This window comes from Littorina saxatilis, linkage group LG10 (assembly GCF_037325665.1).
Source record: "Littorina saxatilis isolate snail1 linkage group LG10, US_GU_Lsax_2.0, whole genome shotgun sequence".
Classification (NCBI taxonomy): Eukaryota; Metazoa; Mollusca; class Gastropoda; order Littorinimorpha; family Littorinidae; genus Littorina; species Littorina saxatilis.
The window spans coordinates 44,875,434-44,898,069 of NC_090254.1; the positions used below are offsets into that span (position 1 = coordinate 44,875,434).

The window sequence follows — 22,636 nt, forward strand, 5'->3', positions numbered from 1 at the left end:
GTAACGTAGAAACGGGAATATGGATTGAAGCCACACGAAGGAAGGGAGATAAACGCAAAACACTGGAGAAGATAAGGAAGAGTTACTGGGAATGGTGAAATGAACAGAAAAACCAAAATCGGTTCAGCGCTGCGCGCTGAAAGCACGTGTTGAAATATCTCATCGATGATATTGTGTCCGGGGTGTAGCTGAATACGGTGTCCAAATTTGAAAAAGATCCACCGAGAACTTTGGCTTTGGTGTGTCGGTATGGGGGCCCGGGTAGCGCAGGTGGAACCAAAATCGGTTCAGCGCTGCGCGCTGAGAGCACGTATTGAAATATCTCATCGACCAGATTTTGTCCGGGGTGTATCTGAATATGGACACCAAATTTGAAGCAGATCCATCGAGAACTTTGGCCGTGCATGGCGAATACACACATACACACACAGACAGACAGACAGACAGACAGACACAAGTCGTATATATATATAGATAGATGTATATACGTTTTTGGAATCAGAAAATGACGAAGAATAAGATGAAATTAATTTTGGATCGTTTCATAAAAAAATATTTTAATTACAAGTTTCCGATTTTTAATGACCAGACTCATTCATTAGTTTTTAAGCCACCAAGCTGAAATGCAATACCAAAGTCCGGCCTTCGTCGAAGATTGCTTTGCCAAAATTTCAATCAATTTGAGTGAAAAATGAGGGTGTGACAGTTCCGCCTCAACTTTTACAAAAAGCCGGATATGACGTCATCAAAGGTATTTATCGAAAAAATGAAAAAGTCCGGGGATATTATTTCCAGAAACTCTCATGTCAAATTTCATAAAGATCGGTCCAGTAGTTTGGTCTGAATCGCTCTGCACACACACACACAGACACAGACACTGACACACACACACATACACCGGGTACGACCCTCGTCTCGATTCCCCCTCTATAAAAAGGACCGCTAGATGTCCGGGGCTTTCATTCCAGTGCTTCATTCCTTAGTCTCTCTCTCTCTCACTTCTTTGTTGCCGTACTTTCAAACTAAGGTGAGTCGAAACGAACATAGTGTTTTTTTCTTGTTTGTTTTAAGCAAACAGTTCTGAGACTAAAAAAATAAACAAGAGGCGAAGCCTTCAAGGCTCACGTAAGAAATCGACAAACAGTAACACAAACTCAATCACTCTGTCACACATACACACACATACACACACACACACACACACACACACACATTAAGCATCTATAGGTAAAACTGTGCAAGAAAGGGAGACCCTGGATCTGCCAATTAGTCTCGGCCCGCTCACAATAACAATGACCGAGACTTTCAGTAATTCCTTTGCGTGACGTCCAACCCTCTTACGTCATAATGTGACGTCTTCAAATAGTTTCTATCACACACGTCAAACACTTTTGACCGAGACGTAATCTTCTTATGCGAGCTTTATCCATAGACTCGGAAATGTTAAAGTTTCTATCACACACACACGCACGCACGCACGCACGCACGCACGCACGCACAGACAGACAAAGTTTATCATCGCATAGGCTACACTTACGTGAGCCAACAAGTTAATAAATGAGGAATAAAATACTATTGGAATTGCACGCTTTTTTTAATTTTTTTTTATAGATTTTGATGACAAGACAAAACGGATAAAAAAAATGTAAACAATTGAGTTCAAAAACACTCAAACTTTTAAGAGGATCTGATTTAAAAAAAAATTAGCAATTCACAATGTTAAAATAGTCAATATGTTTTCTCTTTCTTTTTCTATCTTTGTTTGATTGTTAGTTTGTTTCTTTGTTTGCTTCTTTGTTTCTTTGTTTCTTTGTTTCTTTGTTTCTTTGTTTCTTTCTTATTCTTTCTTTCTTTCTTTCGTTCTATGTTTGTTTTTGGTATTTTTTCTGATTTTTGGCTCACGTAAGTGTAGCCTATGCGATGATAAACTTTGTCTGTCTGTGCGTGCGTGCGTGCGTGTGTGTGTGTGTGTGTGTGTGTGTGTGTGTGTGTGATAGAAACTTTAACATTTCCGAGTCTATGGATTACGTCAGTCTCGGTCAAAAGTGTTTGACGTGTGTGATAGAAACTATTTGAAGACGTCACATTATGACGTAAGAGGGTTAGACGTCACGCAAAGGAATTACTGAAAGTCTCGGTCATTGTTATTGTGAGCGGGCCGAGACTACTTGGCAGATCCAGGGTCTCGCTTTCTTGCACAGTTTCACCTATGCTTACTGTGTGTGTGTGTGTGTGTGTGTGTGTGTGTGTGTGTGTGTGTGTGTGTGTGTGTGTGTGTGTGTGTGTGTGTGTGTATGTGTGACGGAGTGATTGAGTTTGTGTTACTGTTTGTCGATTTCTTACGTGAGCCTTGAAGGCTTCGCCTCTTGTTTCCCTTGTTTTCTTTCTTTCTTTATTTTGTTCTGTCAGGCTGCTTTTCTTCTCTCTACCTTTGTTTCTTTCGTTCCCTTTACTTTTGTGTGTGTAATTTAATCAAGCACGGGTCATACAGCCCATCAATTGTCGTGTGGCGCTCTCCAGTCTTTCATCGTCAAGTTATGGTTTCAATGTGAACTTTTTGCTGACAAATGTAAACATATTATGCCTCGGTCTCACATCTACGAATGTCACCCGACTTTAGGTAGTCGGCTGGAAGTCGGAAGAGGTCGGAGAGTTCGTGAGAATTAGCAATTTTGTTTTTGAAAAGTCGGATAGTTCGGAAGGCCCTTCAGACTGTTTTGAAATTTTCAAAACAGTCGGAAGAGCCTCCCGACTCAGACGAATAGAAATTTGTCGGGTGGTTGTCGTAAGCGTGTCGGTTTAGTCGTAAGGCGATTCTGATTAGTCGTAACGGTAGTCGGAAGACTCGTAAGGGTGGTCGGATTTGTCGGTAGCATAGTTTCGTTCGGATTAGTCGTAAGGGCAGTCTGATTTGTCGTTAGGACAGTCGTTAGCTAGTCGGTTTAGTCGTTACACTGGTCGTGAGAGTCGGCTATTGTTCGGAAGTTTTTCAGCCGGGCCTGTCGTAACTGCAGTCGGAATTGTCGTTACTGCAGTCGGAAGTGTCTGGACACATGTCGGATTTGTCGGCCCTAAAGTCGGGTGGTTGTCGTCTGCTTGTCGGCTACATGGTCGGATCAGTCGTAAGGACAGGTCGGGAGTGAAATTTGGAGCCGAATTTGCATCCGACACTTCCGACCTAGCCGACTTAACTATCCCCGACACTTCCGAAAAATCGTATATGTGAGACCGAGGCATGCTGTATGCTAGCATTCTCAAGAAAACATACAACCTAAGTGTACATTTGAATACCAACTATTTCCGGGCACGCTTTTTCTCAGTAACACATACGGGAGCTGCTTTCAAAAGACACTTAACATGTACTCGCGACTACAGCCCCTGTACAGTCTGTAATATGTCAACATGTGTACAACTCATTTGGTTTAAACTTTGAGAAAAAAAGTCGCGAAAGGCGAAATTACTACATTTAGTCAAGCTGTGGAACTAACAGAATGAAACTGAGCGCACTGCATTTTTTCACAATGACCGTAGTCCGCCGCTTGTGCAAAACGGAGGGGGGTAATGACTTTGGTCATTGAAAATCCGAAAATTGTAATTAAAATATTTTTTTATAAAACGATCCAAAATTACGTTCATCTTATTCTTGATTATTTTCTGATTCCAAAAACATATAGATATGTTATATTCGGATTAAAAACAAGCTCTGAAAATTAACAATATAAAAATCATGATCACAATTAAGTTTCCGAAATCGATTTAAAAACAATTTCATCTTATTTCTTGTCGGTTCCTGATTCCAAAAACATATAGATATGATATGTTTGGATTAAAAACACGCTCAGAAAGTTAAAGCGAAGAGAGGTACAGAAAAGCGTGCTATGCAGCACAGCGCAACCGCTACCGCGCTAAACAGGCTCGTCACTTTCACTGCCTTTTGCACAAGGGGCGGACTACGGTCATTGTGAAAAAATGCAGTGCGTTCAGTTTCATTCTGTGAGTTCCACAGCTTGACTAAATGTAGTAGTTTCGCCTTACGCGACTTGTTTCTTTGTTTGCCAGTGCTTAATTAGATGTTTTTCTCATGTTAGTAAATTGCATGAACCCTCATCTTAAAACTCGCACTCTTTCAAAACCTGTTTTTCACAGAATTGCTATTGGTTTTAGAAGGAAGGTTTTATTGAAAACAAGCTGACACTAGTTGTGGTTTTAGAAGGAAGGTTTTATTGAAAACAAGCTGACACTAGTTGTCGTTTTAGAAGGAAGGTTTTTATTGAAAACAAGCTGACACAAGTACTGGTTTTAGAAGGAAGGTTTCATTGAAAACAAGCTGACACTAGTTGTTGGTCCTTAAAGGCACAGTAAGCCTCCCGTAAACCATCACAGATACGGTCAGGCTTTTACACACAGTACAAACACCCTTTCATTTAAACACTCACCGATTGAGAACATCCTAGGTGCCCTCCGTAAAGAGCGAACAATTTTCAAAGAATTTATTTTTGCGTGGTTTATCTTACCCCTGAGCCATCGTGAACCCGTGTGATCCAGTTTCCCTTTTTCACAATGTAGTCGTCAGTTAGTCATTTGAATGCGTGTCACGATCGGGTGACAGAGACCAAGAAAGTGTCACTCAGTGGAGTGCCTGTTCTTGGTCGGTTATGATAGAAAGCGCCTGTGCGTGATATTGGACACAGCAGAGTTTGCTGACAGTGCCTAACGAGCACGGATGTTTTGAAACGCACGAGCTTCACAGTGCGGGTTTCTGCTATCATAGGGCTGTCGGTTTTCGCTGACAGCGCACACGGGATTTTCACGGATTGAGTTTCTCGTGTCTTTTTTCTGCTTGGGGAGGCAGAATTGTGTATAGCTGGACTGGTTTTGTGACAAGGTCAGTCACGTGTATTGGCTAGGTTGTCTGAGAGAGACACAGGGACGGCGCACTTGACACCCAGCGGCAGAAGGGGAAGGATCTAATACACAGTTTCTAGAGTATGATGGTTTTTCACCGAATATTGTATTCGGCACTCTAGGGGAGCTTCCACTAGTTTTTCCTGTCTCACTGCCAGTACTTTGCTGAGGACAAGTCGTCAACTTTCCTTCGTCGGCGATGGCTTTCGCATAAGGATTCGACAAGGGGTTCTGGAGGTTTTTGGTCACTGTTGACGAACAGAGGCTGTTCCAGGGAGGAGGCGGACTTTGCTTCCATTGAGAGTACAATCATAGGCTTTTGAGGTAATAAATCATTATTTAACGCTGTTGATGAGTCTGTGTTTGTGGAATGAAATACTCTCTGTTGTTCTTTCCAGGTTAGCGCATAATTTACTCTCTGTGACGCTAAAATACTAATCTGTATATGGTTTTTGCAGATAGGGAGAGAAGGACGGAAAATGGCTGTTTTGTTGTTGTAAAAAGTCCGTTTTGTGCAGGCCCACGTGATCGATGAGATATTTAAAGATGACATGTTTTAAGGTGGTGGGTGAGGGGTAGCTGACATGTTTAGTGCACCGATGCTTTCTGTTTGCAGCCTTCGTTCGTTCGTTCGATCCGATTCGTTCGTTTCGAGTTCCTGTAACATCTGCACGGCTGACTTTGGCGGGACCTGTCGAAGCTACGCTAACCAGGAGACCGGCTAACCAGGAGACCGGCTAACCAGCGGACCGGCTAACCAGCGAACCAGCGAACCAGCGGACCGGCTAACCAGCGAACCGACTAACCAGCATACCGGCTAAGCAGCAGCAGCAGAGATAAAGCTAAGTGCACCATGTCGTACGCACCCCGTTGACCACCGTTGTCTTTTCGTATCTATGATTTCATTGGAGTAGTGACAACGTGGGGTGTGAGACACCTGCACGAACTAGAGCTTTTCGAACAGAACATTCTCATTTAACTATATTTACACGGGTTCAGCGTGTTCCTATAATTTTCTACATACTACTGGCATTTTGTCAGTGAACACTGGTTTTTTACGTGTTGAGAACGTAAAAGGAACATATTTTGAGTGAAGGCTCGAGGGAGGTGGAGAGTTTATACATAAACAGGCGTCTGAAACTTATACTTTTGTTGACTCTATTTAATTGTATGCCTGCGAGAGTGGATCGTGGTGTGGTTAGTTAATTAGTAGTAATTAACCGGTTCATAATCACCTTGAGTGATATATTGAAACGTGACACATGGGGGCCAAGCCGGGATTTACTCAGTTAATTTCCAACTGATAAAGACCCACCAATTAAGGATAACTAAGAGCAGATAATCTCGTCAGTGCTCGACTTATTTTCTGCTTGGTGCTACCCTTTTTTGTATAGTTTTGATCATATACCACACCTTAAGCGATTCACATCTTGCAGGAAATGTAAATTGTAATTTGTGAGTTATTGTATGCGCTAACTGTGATTACTACCCTTTCCTTTGTTTGTGAATCTTTGTTGTTGTACGTTCAGAGTTTTCCGTTGCAGAGAGCTGAGCGGGGTTAGCGGATTTGTTATTCGTTTTACTCAGTTTTCTCTACATTGTTGTTTCGCATTCTGTAACAGGTTACATTTCTACCGTCTTGTTTTACTTGGATTTTTCTCCATATTTTGACTTTGTTGGAATTTTGGGGGGGAAGGGTCCGAGGACTTCTGTCCTAACCAAGGCTGTGGGAAACGCTTTGTTTCACCGCAAAAAGCAGCCGATAAAGTAGGCCACGGCTGTGGGAAACACTTTGTTTCACCGCAAAAAGCAGCCATAAAGTAGGCTACGCGATTTGTTCTACACCGTTTGGATTTTTCTTCTGCATTTTCCGGTTGCTGGATTTTTGTATCCACCGCTTTCATCACCGCGTGTTCTAGCTATAGCTGCGTTAGACTTACTTTGGTAATAAAGCTTTGCTAAAACTAACCATGGCTACAGGGGGATCTCCTACGAAGAGATTAACTTTTGAGACTCCTGGTAGCGAGGAACAGACAGAGCGAGACGCACGCGTTAGAGCGCGTAGTTTGCTTAAGCGCAAGGAGTTAGAACGTAAGGAAGACATAGAGCGACAGACGAGAAAAGAAGAGCTTGACAGACAAGAACGACAGGCCGAACGCGAGAGACAGGAACGACAAGACGAACGTGACAGACAAGAACGGAAAGAGAAAGATGAACGAGACAGACAAGAAAAAGAACGACAGGCCGAACGACAGGCCGAACGTGACAGACAGGATAAGAAAGACGAGCTTGACAGACAAGAACGACAGGCCGAACGAGACAGACAAGAACGGAAAGAGAAGGAACAGGCGGATCGCGATCTCCAGCTAGAGCTAGCTAGGCTACAGGCCGAGAAGGGTACGCTTACTCAGGCTAGCGCGCCGACGTTTGTTGCCGACCGTACGAGACTGCCGACGTTCGACGATGACAAGGACGAGCTCGACGACTTTTTACGCCGGTTTGAGCGCATTGCATCTGACCAGAAGTGGGAAGAGGCCACGTGGGCTAGCCGCCTTAGCACCTGCTTGAAAGGACGCGCATTGCAGCTCTACAACGCTTTGGATGACGACGAGGCGAGAGACTATCAGGCACTAAAGAAGGCGTTACTCCAGCGCTTCAACCTGACTGCGGAAGCCTACAGACGACGTCTGCGTAACAGCAAGAGACTGAGCGGCGAGCTGAGTCATCAGTTTGTGGCACGCCTTAATCTCTACCTGCGGCGCTGGGTGGAGATGGCCGAAAAGGACTGGACCGTCAACGACCTTGCCGACCTCATTGTCATGGAACAACTGATGTCCAGCCTGCGACCTGAGGTGGTGACCTTCGTGCAGGAGCACCAGCCAAAGACTACTCAGGAGGCAGCCGACTGGATCAGAGTACACGAGGACGCCCAGGCGATCTCTGGCAAATCTTCAGGCTCACGGCCGGGAAAATCGGGAAATTCAGGTTCTTCAGGACCCAAGGACGGGAAGGACGATCAGGGACACAAAGGATCAAGTTCCAGAACTGACATCCAGTGTTACTACTGCAACAAGCGGGGCCACGTGAAGAAGGACTGCCACAGGAGACAGGCTGACCAGAAGGGCGTACACTTTGTTGGCAGCGAGGAGTTAAGGGACGTCACGAGCTCATGCACAATCCCACAACTCTGCGTTCCGTGCTCCAGGAAGCATTTCCAGCCCCACTGCAACGTCTACGTTAACGGAGTGAAGGGCGAGGGTCTGCGGGACACAGGGGCAGACATGATAGTGGTTCGGGCGAGTCTGGTTCCAGCTATGGCCTACACAGGAGACAGCATCAGGGTGAGAATGGCCGAGGCATCTCACGCTTACGACTTGAACACGGCAGTGATCAAGGTCGTAACACCGTTGTTCACGGGGACCATTGTGGCCGTCGTCATGGACGATCCTCCATGCGACCTGCTCATTGGGAACCGGGTTCAGTTTGTGGACGGCGTCACCAGGGAGGTTCCCGTTTATCGGTCTCCCGACGTCATTTCAGTGCTCACGCGGGCACAGGCGGAGCGAGAGGACAAACCTCTCAAACCCCTACCTGCTGCACGAGCTGCCCTGGGGAACGTGACCCCCGCGCTTCTCGCGAAGGCTCAGGCATCTGATCCGACATTAGCAACTCCTCGGGAGCACGCGAAGTCGGGGAAGGTGAAGCTGAGCGGGAAGCATGGGAGGTCAAGGTTCCTCAGGGACAAGAAGTTGCTCTACCGGGAGTTCAGCAACCAAGAAGGTACATTCAAACAGGTTGTCGTGCCTCGCGAGTTTCGCGAGGGTGTCATGGCAACGGCACACGACTCGATTCTGGGAGGTCATCTTGGTACCAAGAAGACCACGGATCGTGTCTGGCGCCACTTTTACTGGCCAGGCATCTGCACGGATGTCCGACGTTTCTGTGCGTCCTGCGATAAGTGCCAGAAGGTGGTTGCCAAAGGAAGGGTGAGGAAGGTCCCCTTGGAGAAGATGCCGCTCATCGACGAACCCTTTCGTCGGGTGGCAGTGGACATCATCGGGCCCATCTTGCCTGCGTCTGAGGACGGAAACAGATACATTTTGACCATGGTGGACTACGCTACTCGATACCCAGAGGCGATCCCTCTGAAATCGATTGAAGCCACGCGAGTAGCTGAGGCTCTGGTTACCATGTGGTCCCGGCTGGGAATTCCATCAGAGGTACTCACCGACAGAGGCACGCAGTTCACGGGAGGAGTGATGGCGGAGGCAGCACGACTGCTATCACTGGAGCAGCACTTCACCACTCCTTACCATGCTCAGTGCAACGGACTGGTGGAAAGGTTCAATGGCACCTTGAAGACCATGCTGAGGAAACTAGCTCAGGAGAAACCACGCACGTGGGACAGGTACATCCCAGCATTGCTTTTTGCATACCGCGAGGTTCCTCAGGAGAGCTTGGGTTTTTCCCCATTTGAGTTGTTGTACGGCAGACAGGTACGCGGTCCCATGGCTATCCTGCGTCAGGCTTGGACGGATGAAGAAGCTGACGAGGAGGTGCAGACGACAGCGACCTACATTGTAGAACTCAGGAACAGGATTGAAGAGACCTGCAAACTGGCTCAAGAGAACCTGGGGAGAGCAGCACAGCGTTACGCGCGAGGATTCGACCGCAAGGCACGGCCGCGCAGCTTCAAGATTGGAGAACGGGTGTTGCTACTTCTACCTGTCAAACACAACAAGCTACAACTGCAGTGGCAAGGACCTTTTGAGGTGACAGCGAGGGTGGGCCAGAACGACTACAGGATCATGATGCACGGGAAAGCACGCCTGTACCACGCCAACCTGCTGCGCGCCTACATAGAGAGGACAGCCTACGGGGAGAAGAACAAAGACAAGAAGACAGAGAAGGTTGCAGTCATCAGGGGTGAAACGAGGGGTTGCTCGTTCTTGAGGACGACCTTTCTGTCTGGAAACAGACCATCAACCTCTGCAATATCTTCAGGTTGCAAGGTTGGCAAACGCCAGACTTATGCGCTGGGCGTTGATTCTCCAACCGTACCAATTCACGGTACGCGTCATACCGGGCGCCAACAATGTTGGAGCTGACTTTCTCTCTCGGGCTGGAGAGGAGAACATGACTGTGAGCGAAACCGAGGTTTCGTCTTGAAGAGGGGAGGTGTGTCACGATCGGGTGACAGAGACCAAGAAAGTGTCACTCAGTGGAGTGCCTGTTCTTGGTCGGTTATGATAGAAAGCGCCTGTGCGTGATATTGGACACAGCAGAGTTTGCTGACAGTGCCTAACGAGCACGGATGTTTTGAAACGCACGAGCTTCACAGTGCGGGTTTCTGCTATCATAGGGCTGTCGGTTTTCGCTGACAGCGCACACGGGATTTTCACGGATTGAGTTTCTCGTGTCTTTTTTCTGCTTGGGGAGGCAGAATTGTGTATAGCTGGACTGGTTTTGTGACAAGGTCAGTCACGTGTTATTGGCTAGGTTGTCTGAGAGAGACACAAGGGCGGCGCACTTGACACCCAGCGGCAGAAGGGGAAGGATCTAATACACAGTTTCTAGAGTATGATGGTTTTTCACCGAATATTGTATTCGGCACTCTAGGGGAGCTTCCACTAGTTTTTCCTGTCTCACTGCCAGTACTTTGCTGAGGACAAGTCGTCAACTTTCCTTCGTCGGCGATGGCTTTCGCATAAGGATTCGACAAGGGGTTCTGGAGGTTTTTGGTCACTGTTGACGAACAGAGGCTGTTCCAGGGAGGAGGCGGACTTTGCTTCCATTGAGAGTACAATCATAGGCTTTTGAGGTAATAAATCATTATTTAACGCTGTTGATGAGTCTGTGTTTGTGGAATGAAATACTCTCTGTTGTTCTTTCCAGGTTAGCGCATAATTTACTCTCTGTGACGCTAAAATACTAATCTGTATATGGTTTTTGCAGATAGGGAGAGAAGGACGGAAAATGGCTGTTTTGTTGTTGTAAAAAGTCCGTTTTGTGCAGGCCCACGTGCTCGATGAGATATTTAAAGATGACATGTTTTAAGGTGGTGGGTGAGGGGTAGCTGACATGTTTAGTGCACCGATGCTTTCTGTTTGCAGCCTTCGTTCGTTCGTTCGATCCGATTCGTTCGTTTCGAGTTCCTGTAACATCTGCACGGCTGACTTGCGGGACCTGTTGAAGCTACGCTAACCAGGAGACCGGCTAACCAGGAGACCGGCTAACCAGCGGACCGGCTAACCAGCGAACCGGCTAACCAGCGGACCGGCTAACCAGCGAACCGACTAACCAGCATACCGGCTAAGCAGCAGCAGCAGAGATAAAGCTAAGTGCACCATGTCGTACGCACCCCGTTGACCACCGTTGTCTTTTCGTATCTATGATTTCATTGGAGTAGTGACAACGTGGGGTGTGAGACACCTGCACGAACTAGAGCTTTTCGAACAGAACATTCTCATTTAACTATATTTACACGGGTTCAGCGTGTTCCTATAATTTTCTACATACTACTGGCATTTTGTCAGTGAACACTGGTTTTTTACGTGTTGAGAACGTAAAAGGAACATATTTTGAGTGAAGGCTCGAGGGAGGTGGAGAGTTTATACATAAACAGGCGTCTGAAACTTATACTTTTGTTGACTCTATTTAATTGTATGCCTGCGAGAGTGGATCGTGGTGTGGTTAGTTAATTAGTAGTAATTAACCGGTTCATAATCACCTTGAGTGATATATTGAAACGTGACAATGCGACTCGATGTGAGCTTATCTACAATAGCACGTTTTATGCACGAAACAAACGGCTGTGGTTCACAAGAACTCTAGCGATGGCTTTTGACTGTTGAGAGGAACGGCGATATGCATAAACCGTCGTCTGCTACGACCCTGGCGTGACCCTGCTTCCGGGCTTTTCTTTTTTCAAACTTTCACAACTTCGAATTGTACTGATCTTGTCTTGATGAAAAAAGAATTCTTTTGTAGGAATGTTTGTGTAACAAGCTGTCCATTTATTATTTAGATTTTAAAAGTTAGGTCTAGCGCAAAAACGCACCACGGTCCAAAAACATTCTGATAATCATCGATCCACGGCTATGGCCAGTTTACATCAATAGAATGAGACCCAAAGGGAAGTAACTCATTTTTGACCTGAGTTCAGGATGGGTCCAAAAAGTGTTCGAGACAATCTGCAAAATTAATTCTTTAAAAATTGCTCGCTCTTTACGTAGGGCACCAAGGATGTTCCCGTTTGGTGAGCGTTCAAATGGAAGGGGTTTGTACTGTGTGTAAAAGCCTGACAGTATCTGTGATGGTTTACGGGAGGCTTACTGTCCGGGTGTGATTTCCGGTATTGAATATTCATAACAGCCGTCCAGCACCAAAACGAGGCGCCATTGTTGTAGAGGACCAAGTCCACAAAAATAAATTCTTTGGAAATTTCTCACGCTCGACAGAAAGCAGCCAGGATGTTCCCGTTCGGTGAGCGTTCAAATGGAAGTATGCTTGTACTGTATGTAGACGCTCGGGGAGCTCTGTGATGGTTTACGGGAGGCTTACTGTGCCTTTAATTAAGCCCGAAATTGATTTCGCGAAGTTTTTCTAAGTTTTTTAAATTTCGTATTTCACTGAAAATTCACTACCAAAGCTTCGAGCAGCCAGCTTCGCGAAGAACCTTTCGCCTAATTATTTGATGATTCACCTAAAATTATTGTGGATGTGTGGACTACTTTGGGCAGAGAAAAGAACAGACAGGAACTGGTCAACCATGGCCACTCTGCGGTGCTGCTGTCTGTGGGTGCTGCTGGCTGCTGGATGTCTCGCTATGTCTGTGAGTAGTGTGTGTGCATGTGTGTGTGTGTGTGTGTGTGTGTGTGTGTGTGTGTGTGTGTGTGTGTGTGTGTGTGTGTGTGTGTGCATGTGTGTGTGTGTGTGTGTGTGTGCTTATCTTGTCGAATGTATATGTGCCTTTCTTTACTATTCATTGTGCACATTTTAAAAACAGTATGCAGATCTGGGAAACAAAGAGAAATAAGTGATCTTTGTAGTATATGAACTTCGCCAAACAGTTATTGCAACACATTTCGCACCCAAATAAATGCATTAAATTCTCCTGTCATTTTATTCAAGTTCTATATGCCAGTTAAAGCCGTTCACTTGACTATCTGGATCAACTTTCGGATTCAAGATTTCTTGTACAAGGATGATGTGACCGGCGCTCAAATAAGGGTACGCTTATAATCGACTGGACAAAAACGGAAGGGCCCAATTGAAAATCGTGATTTTTTTTTACACAAGTGAACAATCCTGTTTTTTTCTCGAAACATTGCATAACATCGGAACAAATACGTGTAACAATCCAACAGTTTACTGGTACGTCGAGTATATTGAAAAAACATTCTGGAAGTTTCAAAGCAATCCAACAAGTCATTGCTAAAATACAGCGTTTTTTCATATGATACCCCTCAAAATTGACGCAAAAGCTCCCGTTTTTGACCGCTCTTGCGATCGACACCTGCATTAGAAGGAATAGCATAGTACACACAATTCAGAAGCTAGCTAAACAAAACAACCTGTTTGGGGTAGATCATTTATTTGGCTTTCATTTGGTATGTAAAAGTTGAACAGTTTTCCCCGTGATTTTTGGTCGATTTTTAATTGGGTTCTTCCGTTTTTGTCCAGTCGATTTTAAGGGTAACCTTATTTGAGCGGCTGTCACACGATCCCTGTAGAAGAACTCTTTAGTTCGAAAGGTGATCCAGATAGCCAAGTGAACGGAATTAACTGGCATATACAATTGGAATGACAGGGGAATAAATGCTTTATGTGGGTGTAACAGTTTTTGCACTAATGTTTTGGCGAATTTTAGTTTTGCTTTCTTCTCTGTGTTCCCTTTGTTATCTCCGCTTTGCGCACATCGACAAAAATACATGTAAGCCTATATAAACACAGACATATCAGAAAAAAGAAGAACAAGTCGCGTAAGGCGAAATTACTACATTTAGTCAAGCTGTGAAACTCACAGAATGAAACTGAACGTAGTCCGCCGCTAGTCCAAAAGGCAGTGAAAGTGACGAGCCTGTTTGGCGCGGTAGCGGTTGCGCTGTGCTTCATAGCACGCTTTACTGTACCTCTCTTCGTTTTAACTTTCTGAGCGTGTTTTTAATCCAAACATATCATATCTATATGTTTTTGGAATCAGGAACCGACAAGGAATAAGATGAAATTGTTTTTAAATTGATTTCGAAAATTTAATTTTGATCATAATTAATTTTTATATTTTTAATTTTCAGAGCTTGTTTTTAATCCAAATATAACATATTTATATGATTTTGGAATCAGGAAATGATGAACAATAAGATGAACGTAAATTTGGAACATTTTATACCAAAATTTGGTTTTTTACAATTTTCAGATTTTTAATGACCAAAGTCATTAATTAATTTTTAAGCCACCAAGCTAAAATGCAACACCGCAGTCCGGCCTTTGTCGAATATTGCTTGGCCAAAATTTCAATCAATTTTATTGAAAAATGAGGGTGTGACAGTGCCGCCTTAACTTTTACAAAAAGCCGGATATGACGTCATCAAAGACATTTATCAAAAAAAAAGAACAAAAGTCCGGGGATATCATTCCCAGGAACTCTCATGTAAAATTTCATAAAGATCGGTCTAGTAGTTTAGTCTGAATCGCTCTACACACACACACGCACAGACAGACAGACAGACACACACACATACACCACGACCCTCGTCTCGATTCCCCCTCTATGTTAAAACATTTAGTCAAAACTCGACTAAATGTAAAAAGAAAGACAGATAGACAGACAGACAGACAGACAGAAAAAGTACCTGACGATTGTTCAATCTCTCACCTCTACAAAGCAATCAAGCGTTAAATTGACACTGACTACAGTGTTTGATTACCTTCCCACTGTTAACCTTAACTGTCTTTGCCCACAGCTTGATCACGAGGACGAAGACCAGGTGGCGGAGGTCGTCAAACGCATGAAACGGAATAGCCCAGGTGAGAAAGTTCAGTCACACAATCATTCTGACACAGAATTGTTTGACTGGTTGCCGCCCCCGCCCCCCACCCCAAATGTACCTTTTGCTTATAACGAGAGACCAAAAATTGCCCATTCAAATGCTGAATTCCCCCCCCCCCCCCACCCCCTTCCTTCCCTGTAAACCCGGCAAATGTACAATTGTTTCCTTATGAGAACTGACTTTGCCGTGAGGGCGTAAAACTTGAACTTCTCAAGTCAAGTCAAGTCAAGTCAAGTCAAGTCAAGTCAAGTATTTTATAGTGTTGGGCCCAGAGGGCTTTGAAACAAAGATATAACTTTAACAAAAAAAGGTAACAATTCAGACAGTTAATATATGTGACCCTCCACCACGGAATGAGTCGCATGTCACCTCGCGCGGTTCTGTGCTAGGCTTAATATAAGTCCGGGGAGTGTCTGGTAACAGTGTGAGGGTCACCTTAGTCACAGGCTTATAACTCAAACAGTTTTTGCTCTTTTCTAAAACGGTTTTCACCACTGGATAGAGCATAAAACACTCTTTCGGAAAATGTAAAAATATGAAAATCATGCAAAGGTGACATGCGACTCGTTCCGTGGTGGAGGGTCACATTTGTATACACATTGAGCGGACAAATACAAGTAGCACAGAAAGCGAGGGCGCTCTTGGCAACTGTGGCAACGAACTTGATCGTGTACTGGCAAGGACGATACATTTAATGAAAGTTGCGTCATGGTGGTGTGGCTTGATGACAACACTGACACAACGAACTTGACCGTGTACTGGCAAGGACGATACATTTAATGAAAGTTGCGTCATGGTGGTGTGGCTTGATGACAACACTGACACAACGAACTTGATCGTGTACTGGCAAGGACGATACTTTTAATGAAAGTTGCGTCATTGTGGTGTGGCTTGATGACAACACTGACGCAACGTGATGGAAAGTTTAACACAGGTTGCCATGTTGTTATGTCTATCAATGTGTATGCAAGTGCAAGAGGAATAATGTTTTATTCTTACTGTTGGCAAGTTGTTTATATATATATATTTTTTTTCATTTGGTTTAAACACAAATTTATTCAAAATACATGACATGAAACAATTGACAAAAATGCAGCTAGGACACGAACTCAAGCAGATGCTTATTTGACGTGACCATAACAATGCTAAGTTACACAAGTTTTCATGATGGTGGACAACACAATTATTAACCAGAAGAACAAAATGTAGGAGGGGGGTATGGGGAACTTAATCAAAATTGGTTTCTTCTGGCGGTAAGACCCTGTATCTTTACCACAACGAAAATTGATCTGCTCAAAACGACGAGTATCACAGTATCACTTTCACACTGCGGTATATTTGGCAATTTGGAATCCTGTATTTAATCAAATTGTGTGTGTGTGTGTGTGTGTGTGCAGATAGGATCCATGGTCATTCAATGGCGACACTTCACGTTGACGATCCAAACACCGGACACGTGCACAGGTCAGTAACACTTTAAGGACTTATGTTGACCGTGAGAGATGGAGAAATAGAGAGAGTGATAATGAGAGAGAGAGCGAGAGTGATAATGAGAGAGAGAGAGAGAGTGATAATGAGAGAGAGATTTTTGTTTGTTTGTTTGCTTTACGCCCAGTCCACCACGAAGGGTGATATCAGGGCGGTGCTGCTTTGACATTTGGGAGGGAAAGTGGGAGGGAGACTGACAAACAGTTGGGAGGTACCAAGTTTCGCTCTGTGCTCATCAGCCCCGATTCTCTCTTGTAAATTTCGTTTTATCTGACCACAAAATAATAATGTTTATGTTATTTCCTTTTAGGGTGACTGACCTCAAGATAAGTTTTATCATGACTTTCTCCACATTTACTGCAGGTTGACAAGGCGTGACGTAATCAACCACGTGACTGACCCCGCTCCGCGAAGCAGACGCTTCTCCCTTCACTTAGCAGCCGGCGACAAGGTGCACATGCACCTAACGCGCCGTAATGTCGTCACTTCCTCTACAAGGATCACAGAGCGGCTGGCAGGGGGCGCTGAAATTAGTCACGTGGCTCCTGTTGACTGTTTTTTCACTGGGCCGGTAGAAGGCTCTCGCGGGCACGCTGTGATGTCGCTGTGCGAAGGACAAGTGGTGAGATTTGGATGTTTTGCTTGGAATTGACGATGTTTGGACATAACTCTGTCGGGTTTGTATGGGTTGTGATTGAGTGGCTCCCCTTGCTTTTTCATGGAAAAGTAAATTCACACATGCTGCTGTTTACGTGTTTCACTGAGACTCATCCCTCGCTAGTGCTTGGCCCTTCCATTGGTTGTCCTCGTAAAAGCAGGGGTATTTTACTCTTCAACAACCGATACAAGCCCGACAGAGTTATGTTCGGAACTCGTCTATTGGCTCAACATTTAAAGACCCACTCCGGCTCATGCAAATCGTTCGCCTCACTGTCTCAGATCTGGTCAGTCTTTAACCTGGAATAAGGCCACCTCACTACTAGATTGCCCCCTGGCTGTTTTCTGTGGTGATTTGGAATTGTTTGATGAACTGTTTTTTTGTTTTTTAAAGGCACCAATTCCTTTCATGATATACATTCTTTAAAAACACACACACATAGCCGGAGCAGGTAGAGCCCTGGGCTGTTCATTTTCGACGTGTGACCAAGTGGAGGGATGGTCTTTACACTTGTTAAATCATGACCAGATGTGCGACTGTGAGGCGAACAGTGTTCACGGGGCGGAGTGGACCTTCAAACCGTTGCTTATTCAATCATTTATCGGTCGGATATAAGATGAAGATACTAACAATGAACAACAAACTCTTGTGTTCTGTCAGATGGGCACAGCTCAGACCGAGACACGTCAGTACGAGATGCATCTGCTGCCGCGAGAGGTCGCTGCTCGCAAACGCCGCTCCACAGATCTCGTGCACGTGCTAGTCACGTGGACAGACCTCGAGAATGCGCGAGAACCGGAAGAGGGACTGCACAGACTGCGCAAGCGTGCGGGGAAAGATGACATGTTTTACGATGCGGATGCTATGGTGGTTGAGGAATGTGAGTGTGTTAATCAAATGCTGGTTAATCTAGCTGCTTGTATTGTATTCCTCCAGGGCGGGGATGTAGCTCAGTCGGTAGCGCGCTGGATTTGTATTCAGTTGGCCGCTGTCAGCGTGAGTTCGTCCCCACGTTCGGCGAGAGATTTATTTCTCAGAGTCAACTTTGTGTGCAGACTCTCCTCGGTGTCCGAACACCCCCGTGTGTACACGCAAGCACGAGACCAAGTGCGCACGAAAAAGATCCTGTAATCCATGTCAGAGTTCGGTGGGTTTTTGAAACACGAAAATACCCAGCATGCTTCCTCCGAAAACGGCGTATGGCTGCCTAAATGGCGGGGTAAAAAACGGTCATACACGTAAAATGCCACCCGTGCAAAAAACACGAGTGTGCGTGGGAGTTTCAGCCCACGAACGCAGAAGAAGAAAGAAGAAGTATTCCTCCTCCTCCGCCTTTTCCATTTCTTTCTCTTCTTGCTCTCTGGATTCGGGATAATGATATTGTGCTTAATTAGCGATTTTCTTTTCGGAAAAAGCTGCCCTCGCTGCTTCTCATTTTCGTTATTAAAAACTCTCTAAACATCAAGGAATGTTTTAAAACTTTGAACATCTTTGGTTTTATATGCACGTGATTATGTAGTTGTTTTGGTTTCTTTTTGATATTTATGTTGACATTCTGAATAACACTGTACTCCCTCCTCCCCATCCGCACCGCTTTCCGAGTTTCTCAGCTTTCTGCAGTGTTCTAAGATTATTTTTCTCCTTTTGCTGTTGTACTTCAGTGTCTTCTTCTGGAATAATTGAAGAGTTGGAAGTAAACAACAACAAAAGAGAGAGAGAGAGAGAGAGAGAGAGAGAGAGAGAGAGAGAGAGATAGAGAGAGAGACAGACAGACAGACAGACAGACAGACAGACAGACAGACGCAAAACGAGGCGATGGTGATAGTCTGTGTTATCATTACTGAATACAGGTTCACCTGGTGTGATTAATTTTAACCCAAATGATGGTGGTGGACGGAGAAGACATTTTCACCTGGACGCTTCAGAAGAAGACAAAAACATGATTAATCCAAATTTGTCAATATTTCTTTTGACTTTCCAGCTGAGATGGACCAGAGAGAAAAAGACGCGATCATCACCGACCCACCACTGAGGAACAAGACAGACAGACACGCCATCGTCGAGACAGCGGCTTTCATGGACACGTTCTTCCAAGACGCCTTTGTCAACAACTTGGGTTTCCCCAACGATACTGAGTGGTTCATCAGACTGGCTCTGCTCAAGTGGAGTGGGGTGAGTAGATCTCACGATTGGGGAAAGGGGGGAAAAGCAAGGGAAGGGGAAAGGAGGGGGAGTGACCTAAATGGTCACGTTCTTCCTGGAGGCCATTTTAACGACTGGAGTTTCCCCGACGTTACTCAGTGTTCATCAGACTGGCTCTGCTTACGTGGAGTGGGGTGGGTACATATTGTGATGGTGGTATGGACGGGGAAAGCAAGGGAAGGGGGGAGGGAGGGAGTGGCATGCATGGACACGTTTTACCAAGACGCCAAAGTCAACGACGTCAGTTTCCCGGACGATACTCAGCGGTGCTCAAAGGAGTGGGGTGAGTATAGACAGATCTCAAGATGGGGGAAAGGGTACAAAAGCAAAGATGGGTTGTGTAGGGGAGGGGTGGTGACCGATTTGTAAACAATTCAGCAAGACGCAGTTTTCCTTTCCCGACGATACTGAGTGGTTCATCAGACGTGCTATCCTCATGTGGAGTGGGATGTGTACACTTCGTGATGGTGGAGTGGGATGTGTACGCTTCGTGATGGTAGAGTGGGATGTGTACACTTCGTGATGGTGGAGTGGGATGTGTACACTTCGTGATGGTGGAGTGGGATGTGTACACTTTGTGATGGTAGAGTGGGATGTGTACACTTCGTGATGGTAGAGTGGGATGTGTACACTTCGTGATGGTAGAGTGGGATGTGTACACTTCGTGATGGTAGAGTGGGATGTGTACACTTCGTGATGGTAGAGTGGGATGTGTAGCCTACACTTCGTGATGGTAGAGTGGGATGTGTACACTTCGTGATGGTAGAGTGGGATGTGTAGCCTACACTTCGTGATGGTAGAGTGGGATGTGTACACTTCGTGATGGTAGAGTGGGATGTGTACACTTCGTGATGGTAGAGTGGGATGTGTACACTTCGTGATGGTGGAGTGGGATGTGTACACTTCGTGATGGTAGAGTGGGATGTGTACACTTCGTGATGGTAGAGTGGGATGTGTACACTTCGTGATGGTAGAGTGGGATGTGTAGCCTACACTTCGTGATGGTAGAGTGGGATGTGTACACTTCGTGATGATAGAGTGGGATGTGTACACTTCGTGATGATAGAGTGGGATGTGTACACTTCGTGATGGTAGAGTGGGATGTGTACACTTCGTGATGGTAGAGTGGGATGTGTACACTTCGTGATGGTAGAGTGGGATGTGTACACTTCGTGATGGTAGAGTGGGATGTGTACACTTCGTGATGGTAGAGTGGGATGTGTACACTTCGTGATGGTAGAGTGGGATGTGTACACTTCGTGATGGTAGAGTGGGATGTGTACACTTCGTGATGGTAGAGTGGGATGTGTACACTTCGTGATGGTAGAGTGGGATGTGTACACTTCGTGATGGTAGAGTGGGATGTGTACACTTCGTGATGATAGAGTGGGATGTGTACACTTCGTGATGGTAGAGTGGGATGTGTACACTTCGTGATGGTAGAGTGGGATGTGTACACTTCGTGATGGTAGAGTGGGATGTGTAAACTTCGTGATGGTAGAGTGGGATGTCTACACTTCGTGATGGTAGAGTGGGATGTGTAAACTTCGTGATGGTAGAGTGGGATGTCTACACTTCGTGATGGTGGAGTGGGATGTCTACACTTCGTGATGGTGGAGTGGGATGTGTACACTTCGTGATGGTAGTGTGGGATGTGTACACTTCGTGATGGTAGTGTGGGATGTGTACACTTCGTGATGGTAGAGTGGGATGTGTACACTTCGTGATGGTAGTGTGGGATGTGTACACTTCGTGATAGTAGTGTGGGATGTGTACACTTCGTGATGGTAGTGTGGGATGTGTACACTTCGTGATGGTAGAGTGGGATGTGTACACTTCGTGATGGCAGAGTGGGATGTGTACACTTCGTGATGGTAGAGTGGGATGTCTACACTTCGTGATGGTAGAGTGGGATGTGTACACTTCGTGACGGTAGAGTGGAATGTGTACACTTCGTGATGGTAGAGTGGGATGTGTACACTTCGTGATGGTAGAGTGGGATGTGTACACTTCGTGATGGTAGAGTGGGATGTGTACACTTCGTGATGGTGGAGTGGGATGTGTACACTTCGTGATGGTAGTGTGGGATGTGTACACTTCGTGATGGTAGAGTGGGATGTGTACACTTCGTGATGGTAGAGTGGGATGTGTACACTTCGTGATGGTAGAGTGGGATGTGTACACTTCGTGATGGTAGAGTGGGATGTGTACACTTCGTGATGGTAGAGTGGGATGTGTACACTTCGTGATGGTAGAGTGGGATGTGTACACTTCGTGATGGTAGAGTGGGCGGGGAGGCGAGCGATGAAGTTGGAAAGGGAGGAGTGTGTGGCCTTCATGGACACGTTCTTCCAAGACGCCATGGTCAACGACTTGGGTTCCCACGACAATACCCAGTGGTTCATCAGACTCGGTGTGCTCACAGGAGTGGGGTGAGGATAGATCTCAAGACAGGGTAAAGGGTAGAAAAGCACAAATTAAGGGATGGGATAACACGGGAAGGTAGGGGAAACGGGGGGGGGGGGGGGGGGGGAGGGAGAGCTGCCCATGTGAAAAAGAACAAGAAGAACAATAACAAGAACAAATACCTTATTGTCTGTTTTATCACACAAAATCTGCCCAAAACCCTCCAATAAACCAATCTGTCTGCATACAGCGAATGGACGTCCAAAACCCACCAATAAACCAATCTTTCTGCATACAGCGAATGGACGTCCAAAACCCACCTATAAACCAATCTGTCTGCATAGAATAAATGGACGTCCAAAACCCACCAATAAATCAATATTTCAGCATACAGTGAATGGACGTCCAAAACCCCCCAATAAACCAATATTTCAGCATACAGTGAATGGACGTCCAAAACCCACCAATAAATCAATCTGTCTGCATACAGTGAATGGACGTCTAAAACCCACCAATAAACCAATCTTTCAGCATACAGTGAATGGACGTCAAAATCCACCAATAAATCAATCTGTCTGCATAGATTGAATGGACGTCCAAACCGCACCAATAAACCAAACTGTCTGCATAGATTGAATGGACGTCTATAACCCACCAATAAACCAATCTTTCTGCATAGATTGAATGGACGTCCAAAACCCACCAATAAACCAATCTGTACATGTCGGTCTCCGCAGATCGCAGCAGTGATGTCAGACCCGAAGGTTGGATGGAACATCACTGTCAGACTGGTGGTTCTGGAGATCTGGAGGCAAAACCCGGTAAGTTATTTATTGTACGTTAGCAGAAGTACAGTAAGTTGTAAGATCATATATACCTGTGACGTTGATGGACAGAAGAATATATACATACATCAACTTCAACT

At 45.4% G+C, this 22,636-nt stretch overlaps 1 protein-coding gene across 1 annotated transcript; it reads left to right on the plus strand.

Annotated features, from left to right (window-relative positions):
* Nucleotides 1-958: 958 nt before the first annotated feature.
* LOC138979262 (uncharacterized) lies at nucleotides 959-22,532 on the plus strand (the record flags this gene model as incomplete). Its single annotated transcript, XM_070352020.1, is given in 8 exon segments — nucleotides 959-1,027; nucleotides 12,648-12,739; nucleotides 14,871-14,934; nucleotides 16,355-16,421; nucleotides 16,809-17,067; nucleotides 17,764-17,983; nucleotides 19,085-19,275; nucleotides 22,449-22,532. Coding segments are annotated over 7 exon segments (948 nt in total), but the record flags the coding sequence as incomplete, so codon positions are not given.
* Between the last annotated feature and the right edge of the window lie 104 nt (nucleotides 22,533-22,636).